General features: G+C 41.2%; 1 protein-coding gene across 1 annotated transcript in view; it reads right to left on the bottom strand.

The window, feature by feature from the left end:
* Nucleotides 1–14,361, bottom strand: part of ASPG (asparaginase) — a 129,583-nt gene that overhangs the window by 46,618 nt on the left and 68,604 nt on the right. The window contains exons 8-10 of the mRNA XM_069103813.1: nucleotides 6,421–6,603; nucleotides 5,370–5,483; nucleotides 3,776–3,895 (exon numbers count right to left, since the gene is read on the bottom strand). Of these exons, the coding sequence (XP_068959914.1) occupies nucleotides 3,776–3,895; nucleotides 5,370–5,483; nucleotides 6,421–6,603 (417 nt within the window). The remainder of the gene's footprint in view (nucleotides 1–3,775; nucleotides 3,896–5,369; nucleotides 5,484–6,420; nucleotides 6,604–14,361) is intronic.

The following is a 14,361-nucleotide window of genomic DNA, read 5'->3' as shown; positions in this document are numbered from 1 at the left end:
ATAAAAATGACTGGAGATATTTGGTCCGGAAAAATGACGACTAAGGGGGTATATGCTGGCCTTCAAAAAGGGCTCAGACCTCTTCTGTATGGTCACAAAGAGAAGAACTAGCAACAGTGGTTCAAAGTTGCAAAGAGACAAACTGAGGCTTGATGTAGGGGAGAACTTCCAAACAATGAGAGCTATCGCACAGCTGGCTGGGCTGCCTTGGGAGGCAGCAGGATTTCCCCTCTGAGGAGGCCTCAAGCAGAGACTGGCTGCCCAGTCATCAAATTCTCTTTTCAGTTATGGGTGGAACTAGTTGAGATGGCCACGGAGGTGCCTTTCAACTGTGACATTCTGTGGTCAGAGACTTCACTGGCCACATCTTAAACCCTGCTGTGGGAATGTTGGAGCAAATACAGAAAACAAGGTGCTGTAATACAGACTGGCACAGGTTCTTGCCCACTCACCGTCCTTAGCCACCTGCATCAAGCTCCCATAACCCAGCCTTGATTACAAAGCTAATGAAAGCATCATGAGTCCCACTCTCTATTAAAGAGTAGCTAATAACTGAAGCCATAATAACACAGTGGACATCAATGGCACCTTTCATCTGGCAATCTACCACAGGCAAGCATCAATTAACACTGAGGGAGCCCTTGTTGGCAGGCCCACCACCACCCTCGTGTTACAAAGATTTTGGGGACACACATATATATATGAACAAATAAATGTGTGTATGAGGGGGGATATCAATGAGAATTTATGGACTACCTACTGTGTGTCAGACACTGTGCTAGGTACTAGGGATACAAAAACAAAGAATGAAACAATCCTTAACGGCAAGGGGGTTTTCAAAGTGACAGAGAATCTATATCAATTAAATTTGTCAAAATGCTCTTGGTAATACACACATTCATCCATAGAAGGACCTGATATGGAGCCAGAAGGGGACCTAGGAGTGCTCATAGAAAGCTAGTCCAACCCTTCATTTTACAGATGGCCCTGACAGCAGAACTGATATGCCAAAAGTCACAGAATTTAGGTCCTCTGATCCCAAAACCAGCATGCTTTCCACAGTTCTAAAAGCTTTACCCAAAAAGGCAAAGCCTTCCTCCTGTGATCCTGAGCATTCAATCTGGAAATGGTTCATATCACCTAAATGTGTTCATCTCCTTTTCTCAGAATATGAGCTGGGTAAAAACCACCGGGACTTGTCACTTCCCATTTGTATCCCCTTAGTACTTAGCAGTGTTCAGATATGAGTAATCACCTCATAATGCTTTTGTCATTCATTCATTCATCACCCAAAAGGAAAGAGTATGGGAAGAAGAAAGCTCAGTGACAAGAGTCTTATCCAACCAGAAAAAATGGGGGTGAAGGACTGAGCCAATAATCCAGAGGATTCAGGATTGCTTGCTCTAAAGTGTCTGTCCCATCGGCTCTTCTCAAATATCTAGATAGGAAAGGGATAGGGTGGGTGTAGTGTGATGAGCCTTGGCTTATATATCCCAAGGAAAATCCAAATGCTTGAGTTCTAGTACCAGTTATATCATTGACTCATTATGTGACTAAAGCAAGTCCCTCTTGCCCCTACCATGGGACTTAGTTTCCTCATCTATAAAATGAGGGAACGGTACTAAATCAGGTATCAAACTCAAGGTCCATAAGCCTCATGAGTGCTGCCCAAACCAGATTAAAGTACAAGTGAAAAATGTTTTAACAAAATAAGTAAAAATATAATACAACACAGATAATGTTAATTTGTGGTTTTCTAAGTCAACATGAGCCTTTCAGAGATCTGGTTCTATCTGAGTTTGATACCATCAGACTAGATGATGTTTAAGGACACTTTCAGAGCTGACATTCTAAGATTCTTTTTAAGGTTTAGCTTACTATGCTCAATATGCATATCCCATGAATTCAGAAAACTGGCTCAGTGGAGAAACTGAATTAGGGTCTCTATCCCAAGGAAAGAAAAAAGAGTGAAAGGAATTTATAGCAATAGTCTTTGTGATAGAAAAACAATGGGAAACAAAGGTATCCATCATCTAGGGAAATGACTGGACAAATCCTGCCATGTGAATGGAATGGATTATTATTGCATAGTAAGAAATGGGCAATTCAGGACAATTTGGGAAGACTTGTATGAATTGACCCAGAATGACATGAGCAAAACCAGGACTTATTCTAAGACCACAATAGTGTAAAGGAAAGCACCTCTGAAAGACATTAGATATTAGATGTTTTGAATTAGTTTTGTTGAACGGTTTTTCTCCTTTATTTTTTATTCTTCGTTACAAAAGGATTAGGGGACAGGAAAAGGGGATGAGCATTCATATAGCCCCTACTCTGTGGCTGGCACTACAGTAAGTGCTTTACAAATATGATCTCATTTGATCCACACGAAAACCTTGCAAGGTAGGTGCTACTGTTAAACCTATTTTACAGCCAGGGAGAAGAAGGAGAGGGATAAGTTAGGAAAAATTAAAGTGATGCAAAAACAAACTATTTCAATAAAATAAAACAGAAAAGCCACCACCAGCCCCTGAACCATGGAATGAACAATTGCAATTTCATAGGATTGGCTGGTGATGATAAAGCAGGCCTCCCACCTCTTGGTAGAAAGGTGGAAAGGCATAGAATGAGACAGGATTTGTCAGGAATGGCCAGTGTGTTGGTTTGTTTTGTTTAAATGCTCTGGTTTGTTATAAGGTAGGAAGAATTCTATAGTGGGAGTAAGGAGGAAGCAGTGAAGTTACTAAAATGAGGAAAATAAGCATCAAAAAATCATCTACTTTTAAACAGAAAAAAAGATGCTGAAGGAGAGGAAATCTAAAAAAACCTCTGTCTTCTCATTCTGAGGCACCAGAAATATTGAGCCAGGAAAAGATTCTCATCTGTCAGTGTGAGATTAGATGCATTTGGGCCACAAGATTCCAACTTGTCACCTGTACCTGCTCTACTCTGAATGTAAGCAAGTCTTTCCAATAGCCTCCCATAATCCCACTGTAGGAATCCCTTCCCCTTCTTGCTCAGTCGTATTTCAACCTAAACTAGAACTTTTCAAGGACAGAAAAAAAAATTTTTTTTAATTAAGCCATGAGTTGGAAATGTGAGATTTATTCTCTTCTCCTCACTAACTTCATATATGATCTTAGGTAAAATTCTGGGCCTCAAGTTTCCTCACCTGTACAGTGAGGGGGTTAATATTGATTCTTTCTAAGGTATCTTCCAGCTCTAAAATCCTATAAATTCAATTTCATGTGATTCAACAAGCATTTATTAAGTGCTAACTGCATGCAAAGCACTGAGCTGGGTACCAGAGAGAGAAAATATTCGTAAAAGAAAAGGGCATTGCCACAGGGAGCTTACAGTCTAGAAAAATAATACAGCACATTAAGGTTCTTCAAGGCAAATGCCCATTCTCTCATTAGATTCTCATAACAACAATATGAGGTAAGTAGTGAGAATTGTCCCCATTTTACAGATGAGGAAACTGTAGGCTCAAAGAGAAGAAAGACTTGTGCATAGTCATATAGCTAGTAATTGGAAGAACTAAGAATCAGCCCTGGTTCTGCCCTTCAGAGCTGACCAGAATAATTTTCCTCACCTGGCCTTTTAGTACCACAAAGTAACTGTGAATTGTGAATACAACTGTAAGAGATAAAGGCCAATTCTCCCTAACCTAGAGTGACAGTGTTGTTCAGTTCCCAGGAGTGGTGGGATAGGATAGTCAGTAAGGTCCCCAGGTTTCACAAAGCTATAGGACCAGTCACAGATGAGCTCTCACCTGGCTGCAGTTCAGGTAGAGGAGGTTGGCAATGAACTGGACAAACTTGCTGTCCCGAAGTGAGACCTGGACATCTTTAAGCAGGGAAGTCATCTCTCCCCTCAAGTTCTTGGTCAGTAGCTGAAGAAGAGGAAATGTTGCCTAGAATCAGAAGATCTTAGAAATTTCTCATCCAACCCAGACCTGAACTGGAATGACTCCTCCAATACCCAGTGGGAGTCACTTATCCAGTCTCAGCTGGAAGACCTGCAATGAGGGGAGTCATTTGTCTCCAGAAGCAGCTCAGCTCATTCCACCTTTGGACAGTTCTAACTGTTAGAGCTGCCCTTATGCCCAGCTGAAATTTGCTCCTGAGACAATCCATGGTCCTAGGTCCACCCTCAGCAACCAAGAAGAGAAAGTATGATTCTTCTTCACATGATATCCTTTCAGATACTTAAAGACAACAATGCTTTACTACCCTGCATCCCTAGTTGCCAAATTTTCTTTTCTCTAAGCTAAACATCCCTAGTCCCATCAACCACTGCCTAATAGGGCACTATTTCCAGTCCTCTCATCTTCCCAGTAAATCCTTCCCCAAAATATGGCATTCAGAAACTGGACATAATTTTCCAGATGTGATCTGATCAAGGTAGAAAACAGCAAGATTATCACCTCCCACATTCTGGACTCCATAAGAATGCCCATGGTTAGGGGCAGCTAGGTGCTGGAGTGAATAGAGCACCGGCCCTGGAGTCAGGAGGACCTGAGTTCAAATCTGGCCTCAGACACTTGACGCACTTACTAGTTATGTGACTTTGAGCAAGTCACTTAACCCCAATTGCCCTCCAAAAAAAAAAAAGCAAGAATGCCCATGGTTGTGTTAACTTTTTAGGCTCACATATTAAATCATTGGTTCTTCTTGGGCTTGAACACCAACAAAATCCACAAATTACATCTCCAGTCTCTTTACATTTCCACAAGCTTTCCTTCATGTCAGAAATATATTCCCTTTTCATTTGTGCCCAATAGAACCCCTCCCTTCCTATCAACTTAAGTGATTACTATAAGATCTATCTTCCTACACCCAAACATTCTGCACAGAAATAAGAATAAGAGACCTGCACAAAACACACACTTTCACAAATACACAGACATAACAAAAACAAAAGGAGAAATACACACATGGGACACATAAGCATACATACTCCCTAAACATACTGGTGGACATAGTAAGTGCTTAATACAATGCCTTATTGACTGATAAGAGAACTAACACTGGGCAGTGGAACTAGGAACAATGGATGAATGTTGTGGCTAGGCATTTTTAAGCTCATCATAAAGGAAAACTTTTGAATCAGTAGCACTCATCCAATCAAAGGCCAAATAACCACTTGTCATGAATGTTATAGAGAGAATTCTTGTCTATGTTTGGGTTCAGCTGGATGACCTCTGAGATTCCTTCTGAGATCCTGTGCTTGGATCTTCTTATATCCAGTTACATGTTCATTCGCAAATCCATATGGACACCAGTTCATTCAAATTCATACACCCTCAGACACTTGTGTACACAAACACATGTCTAAGGGAGCCCACAGGCTAACAGGATATTTACCTTCTTCTTCTCCTCCAGGCTCAGGTCATCCCGGCCCAGCACGTAAGAGAGCTTGGCCAAGGCTGCCTCAGATGTCATATCATACCCAGAGATGATGCCAATACCTGATAAAGCCTATAAAGAACAAGGAGAGATGAGGCTAAAAAGACATCCCATGCTCTGTAAGGCTCTCCTGGTTCCTCAGACTGGCAACAACCCACTTTTTCACCTCCTACTCCTAAAAACTTTCTGTGGTTCTGCTCAGAGCCCAAATGGCTAATGCCACCACTGCTGAAATAGAAAGCTACCACCCAAACAACGTCTGGCCAGGCTAGAGAAACTGGAAGTACTCCACACTCAGTCTAAAACTCCAGACTGGGGAATGTGAAGGTTCTGTGTTATTGAAAAAGAAAGAAGAAGAAAGGAAAGTGTCATGTGGGGTGGGAGATGGGAGAGTCAACAAATAAGTAAGGAATAAGAGAATGAGTTATGTAATGGTTGTGGTGTGCCAGGAGGAACCAGGGAAGTCAGGAAAGCTAGGTACTAATCCTAACCCTGCCAGTAACAGACTGTAACCCCAATCAAGGCATTTTCTTCCTCTCGTCCTCAGTTTCCTCATCTGGAAAATTAGGAAATTGGACTTAATGATCCCTAAATTCCCTTCTAGATCTGATATTCTATGTTTTCTGTTCTAAATGATGAATGGACATATATATTAGAGAGAGAGAAAAAAAAAGTTTAGCTCTGTAAAGGTCTTCAGTGTTAACATTAAGCCTTTGTTACCAATATAGTACATGAATAGAAGACTTCCAGACTGCCTCATTGCCCTATACTCCTCTTTATAATGTAATAAACACTTACCTTTCACTTTAAAAAGTGTTCTAATGTTCTAAGAGACCTCATTCTGGCATTCCACAAGTATATCAATAGATCCTTTCCTGAGCATATAATTTTACTTCAGACTCATAGGAAATATTTCTGAGCCAGCTGGCCAGTGCCCAAACCATGGTTCTGGGCAGATCATACATATACAACCAGTATTGGCTCTGCCCCCAACCTAACCTGCCCTCACCATGCCAGTTGCGTAGTCTGAGGTCACAGAACCCTGTAAGCAGTGGGTACAGTTGACAATGATCATTCCCCTCTCTGTGGCCTTCTTCAGCTCCCGAAGAAGGTCAGGGTTGGTCGGTCCATTGCCTGTGCCGAAAGTCTCCATCACCACCCCCTTCATGGGGGGCTGTACAAAGGCCCTCACCTAACAGGAGAGAGGCCAGCATGAGCAATGAATAATACCAAAAGAGAAAATAATAACATTAACATGCGATCTAGTGTGAAGGGGTCCACGTTATGAGTAAGGAGACCAGCTTTCTGTATTCACCCTGGTCTCCAATGTAGTGTATAATCTGGAACAACCCATTGGACCTCAGTTTCCTCCTCCATTAAATGGGAATGAAGATGATAATGACAGATAATAATGATACCAGTCCTGCCTCCTTCATGGCACTGTTGTAAGGACCAGTGAGACAATCGATATAAAATAAAATTGCTTTAAAAAGCTACACATGTAATTATAATGACCAAGCTGGGGCCTGAAGAAGAGTTGAGAAAATTCCCTCACTCTTTTGCAGAAGGGCACTGCAGGTGTTTATTACTGCGTATATTATCAGATACAGCTGATATGTTGTTTTGCTGAATTTTTGTCTCTTTTAATTATGCTTATAAAGGTCAGCTCACTAGGTTGAGGAAGTGGGATGGATATATTTGGAAAACAATATGATATAAAAAAAAGTTATCAAAAAAATAAGAGAAAGAGACACATATGTATATAGGACTTTTAAGGCATCTGTAATATACATACATCTATATAAATATATACATGTACATATACATACATAGTTGCTGGGAACTCCTTATACTGATGAGCCCACAATCTGGCATATATATATATATGTATGTATGTACATGTATTTGTGTGTGTATATAGATATATACCCACAATACAACCTATATTTATGTGTGTGCATATGCATTTATATCTATACATGTATGTGCATTTGCTATGCATATATATGTGTGTGCATGTGTGTGTCTCTGTGTATGTGTATGTGTACATATTCATCAGTATAAAGACTTCCCAGTGAGAAACTACCTTTATCTATGCAGATCAGTCCCTTCTCTACAACTTAATTTTAGATTGCCTGGTGCCCTGAGAATTTAAGTGAGGGTGGCCCAGCCAGGATGTGTCAGAAACAGGATTTGAACCCAGGATTTCCTAACTCTGACACCAGCTATCTATCCACTACAGTACACTGCCTTTCCATATTAATGCAATACTGTTACTTCTTACAAGATGGACTGGCAGAGTATGAAGAGCAGGATAAGTAACAATAGTCATATTGTCTCCCCTGGTCCATACAAAACGTCAAGAGAACTAGGGAGGGGCAGCTAGGTGGTGCAGTAGATAGAGCACCTTTCGTGGTGTCAAGAGGTCCTGAGTTTAAATTCAGTCTCAGATACTGTGTGACCCTGGGCAAGTCACATAACCCCCAATTGCCAGAGAGAGAGAAAGAGAACTAGGGAAAGACCCATATGCTTTGCGCTCACCCCCTGGGGGAAAAGTTCGTGCACAATGGTCAAATAGGTCTTACTGGAAGAAGTACCTTCATTGAGACAATCACATATTCATGGGGATATGGTCATTAATTCTCCACTAAAGTTGTCCTCTGGCATATGTGACATGGAAGGGACCCTGGGCTCTCCAATGGAGTATAAATTCGGGCAGGTCCTGCCAAGCCTGGCCAGACAGGTTCTGAATTCTGGTCCAGTGTCTGTCATTGAAGGACTGGTCTAGCTTGGGTAAGGAAGCTCAATATTGGAAAGCTGGCTCTCCAGAGAAGGATTAGGGAGCATGGGGAGTAGGGGGAGAGAAGGGGCAGAGAACTTACTAAAGGTGAAGAGGATAGAGGGGCTGTGATCCATCGTCACAGAAGAAGGGCACACATTCAGGAAACTACAAAGCCTTGAAGTTTTTAAATACTACTACTAATGATAATAATTACTCCTGTTAATTAGCTAGTACTATGATGAGAAACAGAGTGGAGCGGGAGTGGTAAAGAGAGACAACCTTGGAATCAGTCAGGCATTTAGTAAGAACTGTGCTAAGAACTGAGGGTACAATCTCCTCATTCTACAGATCAAGAAGGGAGGCTGAGCTTAGGTGACTTGCCTAGAGTCATATCTATTAAAGACATGGATCTTCCTAACTCTCAAGTCCAATACACTCTGTCTATTTAGGCCAAAGCAGGATACCTTCAGGGTATACTCAGAACCTCTTCCAGCCCTGGCTCCAATCCAGAAAGGGGAGCATTTTACTACTATTGACCTGTGCTCTCCTGGCAAAGGGACTGCCTACATCAAGGAGTTCATGGATCGATGGTGGTATGTAGACTTACAAGTTTCATTATTTTATTTTAAAAATAGAAGAACTAGCATCAGAGCATTTTGAAATCTCACAAAGTGCTCTCCTCATAATAGCCCTGGAAGGTAGGTTGGGTATTATTACACTTGCTGATTGAGTCACAGTTTACAAATAAGAAATTGATAGAGATAAGGAAAGTTGTTTTCCCAGAGTCACATAGCCAGTAAACATGAGAGTCAGTACACAAACACATATCTCCTGAGGCTAAGACCATTCTCTCCACCATTCTGTGCTGCCTCCTCATAGAATTATACAAGTTCCCTTCTTTAGAATGCCCTTGGTTCTTTAGGCCAAAACAGACCATGTAGGAGAGAGCTCGGCAGAGAAGAGCAAGTATTGGATTGGAGGTCAGAGGTCTTGGGTTTCGACCACAGCCCTGCCACTGATTTTACTACCTGTGTGACATTGAACAAGTCACTGTTCCTCCCCGGGCCTTTGATTCCACAGCTCCAAATTGCAGGACTTGGGCTCAGTGACCTCTAAGGACCCTCCCGGTTCTACATCTATGATCATTCACCCTTGTGTCCCTGTTTGTTAAACTCATCAGCTACCAGGGTGACATATTTATAAACTGATATCTCCTTTGAGAACAGGAGCCCTCACTCCCCCAGCAAAACTCAGTGATTAAAATAACCTGGAGGGGGACAGGCCTGCTACTGCTGAATGACCTCAGATAAGCTCTGCAGGGCTCAGTCTGACAGCACATATTTTTATGAGCCATAAATCCACATGTAGGAACACAGAAATATTCATCAGCGGAACAGTGTGAGCTCCCTAGGTTGGCCCCTGGAGAACCCAAGCCTCTTGCCTGGGTGGCCAAGAGCTGCCAGCCCCAGTAAACAGTCCTTTTAATCCCTTAGCCTGCTTGAACCTCGGGAAGCATCACATTCCAGGGACAATTTATTTAATTAAGGAACCGTAAGTAGACTTTTATTTTTCACCTGAGAAATAGGATTTCATTGATAAGAAGCTACCTGAATGGTCGTTTGGTTTTATTTTTCCCTAGAGAGTGTAAAATCATGCAGTTAACCTTGATGATCTCCTAGGCCCTTCCTACTTCAATTACTCTGTATTCTGTGATTATTCCAGTCCAAGGATTCTTCACCTTTTTTGTGTACTGGACCCCTTTGGCAGTCTGATGAAGCCTATGGACCTTTTCTCAGAATCCTGTTTTTAAATGCCTAATAAAATAAAACATATAGGATTGCAAAGGAAGCCAATTATACTGAAACACAGTGATCTACTCATTTTTAAAATCAAGTTCACGACCGTGGGCTAAGAAACCCTTATGTAGGATACTTTCCTGTGCTGTCATTCTATGGTCAGTGATCTAAAGAGCCCACCCAGTGGGCGGCTCTGACATCCCACATTCTAGAGTCACCATCCAGCCTATGACACAACTCTTGCTCTATGAAGGACAATGTGACATCATGAGGATACCAGAATTGGAATCAGGAGAGGATTCCCAGCTCAGTACAATCTTCATTAGCTGTATGGCCGTGGGTAATCACTTAATTGCTCTGAGACTTATTTTCTTCTTCTGTAAAATGGGGATAATAATAGTTAGGTTCCCTGTCTCCTGTGCCCTGAAGAGTTCTGGTTTGTGAAGAGGGAGAGCTTATTATTGATCTACCTCTCTCACTATCTTCCCATTTGCCTAGACTTGAATCAAAAGGATTCTCATACACAAGGCAGGACTGATAGATTTCTGAAACAGATCTGTTTGTTGTAACAGTCACAGACTTCCAAACAAGCCTTGTACCCCTGGGTCATCACACACTGATTCCCATAAAACTGCTATCTTCGTTCAAGCCATTTTAGAAATGACTCTTTCAGGGGGAGGGGCAGACTTCAGAGTTTCACAGAACAAGTGGCAAAGGGATCTCTGAAGCCCTCTAGTCCAATATGTACCTGACCAAAATTTCCCCTACATACATCCCTGTAAGTGATTGTACAGCCTTCCTCAAGAGAGGTCTTCAACCCTAGGTGAGGAAAAATACACATGTCCTAAGGAAGCCAATCTCACTTTTGGACAGCTCTAATTGGAAGGAGCTCTTTCCTTACATCAATCCACCTTTCTATAACTATTCCCCCTCCCTGTTGCTCCTAATTCAGAACTTTAGGGAGCAAAAGGAACAAATCTGATCCCTATTCTCCATGGCAGTCCTTCAAAAACTTGAAGACAGTTCTCATGTTCCCCCAAAGCCTTCTCCAGCCTAAACATCCCCAGCTCCTTCCAACGATTTTCATTAACTACCTGTTGAATTGAATAGATCTGAATACTGTCTAGCCCCTTCTCCACACTAGCTGCCCTTCTCTGGACAAGCTCTTCTTCTCATTGTCCTAAAGAATGGCACCCACAACCACACGCGGTACTCTGAATATAAGCTGCACCAGGGGAGAGCTCAGCAATCTATATGAATACCTTGTCTCTACTAACGGGCCCAATTTCCAATAGTTCAGGGTCACAATGAACTTGTAGTCTAATAAAAAAAAAAAAGCCTAGACCTTCTCCCACATGGATGTAGCTCACTTATATTGTCCTAGGGAAGTTGATTTTTTGAAACGGCATGGCAGACCTTGTGTTTAACCCGACTGATCTTCTTTCATTAGATTTAGCCCAACCCTCTCACCTTTCAATTTCTTTTTAGATCCTGATTGTCCCCCAGTATTAGTGCTCCCTCCTGGCTTTGTGTCATCTACATATCTGACAGGCATACAAGCTATGGTTTTCTCCAAGTCACTAATAAAATGATTAAACAGCAGCACAGGACCAAGCACAGATCCCAAGGGAGCTCCACTGGAGGCCTTTCCTCTAGATGATAATGAAACACTGATGACAATTCTTCCAGTCCTGTCAACTAAACAGCTCTAAAACCACCCAACTGTATGTGGCATTATGGAGTCCTCGTCTTATATCATATGCAGGGTCAGCATGCAACTCTCGTCAAATGCTTTGTTAGCTAACCTCAATTAGTTAAACTGTATCTACAGCACTGTCCCAATCTGCCAGTTTGGTAAATGTGACAATAAAAGGATGTGAGGTCAGTCTGCCAATATTCTTCATAAAACCATGCTGGTCTTTGTACCCATAGTTTTTTTTTTTGAGATGAGCACTAACTATTACTTTAAAATTAGTTCTAGGATTTTGCCAAGACTTGAAGCCAAACATACTTGGTATAATTAGCTTACTCAATGTTCTCCCTTTCTTTTGGGGAAATTATCTCACATATACTTCTTCATTCCTATGATAACTACTCCTTTCTACACAGTCTTTCAAAGATCACTGTCAATTGCCAAGCAATTACATCTACAAGCTCTTTCAGCACCCTGGAACTTAGCTTACTCAGCCTTGTCACTGGAATTTATTCTCTTTTATCTCTTTACTTATCTCGGGTTTCAATTCACTATTTGCCTTTTTGGTTCTGTTATGATCCAAACAGAATTCTCTCTAGAAAAGAAAAAGAACTGGGTTCAAGTTCTGCATGTGACACACATTGGCTGTGTGATATGGCAAGTGACTTAACTTCTCAGTGTACTAGGCAGAGAAGGTGCCAGTCTTCATCGGCAGAGGAAGTATCCTGAGGGATACCTATACAAATTAAATGAAAAAGCATTTTAAAGACAACTGTGAAAGACTCAAGATCAACACAATCAACAACCAAGATTCCAGAAGACCAGTGATGAAGCATGCTGACAGGCAAGCTCTCCTGACAGAAAGGTAAACTCGGGGTGAAGACTGAGACATGTGTTTTTTGGATACGGCCAATGCGAGAATTCATTTTGCTTGACTACGCACATTTGCTATTTCTTTTCTTCTTGAATTGTGGGAGGAAGAGAAAAAATGGATTATTATTCATTGGAAAAATTAAATTTTTTTAAAAAGAAAGAACATGAGTAGAGACACCATGTCTCACCCATGTCTCCTCTTCTCTAGACTAACCCCCCCTAGTTCCTGATTGACCTCTTCTGGATACTACCCAGTTTATCAAAGTCCTTCATAAACTGTAATGACCAGAGCTGAATACAACATTCCAGATGGGTACAATGGGATTGTCATCTCCATATTCCTAGAAGCCATGCCTCTCTTAATGCAGCCCAAAGTTGCATCAGGTTTTACGGCTTCCCTATCACATTGCTGATTCATATTAAGCGCATAGTCCCATAAACTCCTCAGACCCTTTTCACAAAAACTATCCTGTATCCTCCATAATGTGCTTTTGAGATAGATTTTTTTGTACCAAAATGCAAGACTTGACATCTATCATTACTAGTTTAGCTCTTGCCTGTTGACAAAGTTCCAGTGAATACCTATGAGGTCGTATTTCCCTCTCTGGTTCTTTAGAATCTTTAGGTCTTGCTTGTTATCTAAACTCTGGGCATTATATTTGAGACCGTGGCTTTTCTTCCTAGTACCTTCCTTGGATTTTGTCTCCTGTGAACTTCTGGGTGTCTCAACTACCATTCTTTTGCCTTTATTGTATTAGACACCTCTTTGGTGTCTAATGTGTGAGATAAACATAGGCAATTTTCTCTCCCTCCTTCATTCCTATTAGTGTGAAAGTCCTATTAGTTAAATTTGCAAATCATCTGACAAACACACTCTTACCAATCTTTGCTAGGTTTACTCCATCTCTGGCCAGGAAACTGTCATCCATATAGTTTATGCTATGATCCAGAAATCCAAATCCTATTACCAACCATCATGTTCTAAACCAGCTGTTCACTTTCCTAATTAGTTTTTCTCTTCTCCAGCCCTTGCCTTCAGTGGACAGTGGTTAAAAAAACATAACTTGTGCTCTTATGATTTTCAGCTTCTTGCCCAACACTGCATAATTATTGGCAACATGTTTAAATTTCCTTCTGGTAATATCATTTCTGCACAAATGAATAAATCTCAAGAGATTGTCTGTTGTCTTTAATACATTCTCCAGGAAGATAAGAGACTTCTCCCTCTAGTCTTGTCTCTGAACTCTTTGAAATCTATTCTTCAAAAGTCTATGGTACATGTCAGCCTAGGCCTAGCTTTTGTTTCCTTCTTAATCATAAATTATCATATGGAATCAATATGTTCCTTGCCAACAAAGTTTCCATCATTTCTACCTCAAAGTCTAGCTCTTTCTTGTTGATGAGAATCAAGTCCAAGAGAGAAGTTCATCTCTACTTTTTGAAAGATGAAATGATATTTAAGGCAAAGCAAGAAATTTTTAGCTGCTTTGCTTTGGGAGAGACAGAGGGAGAGAGAATAAGAGAGACAGACAGACAGAGAATAAGAGAAAGAGACAGAGAGAGAAAGAAAGAGTAAGAGAAAAACTAACAAATATCCAGATAATTGCAGTCCTCCATCACTACAATATCATGCTGCCAGACCAGGCCATGTAAATGGGATCATAGTTCTAGAGCTGGACAAGACTTCAGAGGCCAGCTATTCCATCCCCCTCATTTTACAGTTGAAGAAGCTGAGGTCCAGGGAAGTTGTCATTTCTTTTTTTTTTTTTATTTGAATATTTGATTTTAAGACTTTCAGTTCCAGAT

Source organism: Petaurus breviceps, unplaced genomic scaffold (genome assembly GCF_028583685.1).
Source record: "Petaurus breviceps papuanus isolate PSGF00001 unplaced genomic scaffold, PetGlider_PUasm1.0 64, whole genome shotgun sequence".
NCBI classification, from domain to species: domain Eukaryota; kingdom Metazoa; phylum Chordata; class Mammalia; order Diprotodontia; family Petauridae; genus Petaurus; species Petaurus breviceps.
This window is presented reverse-complemented; position numbering and strand designations above follow the sequence as displayed.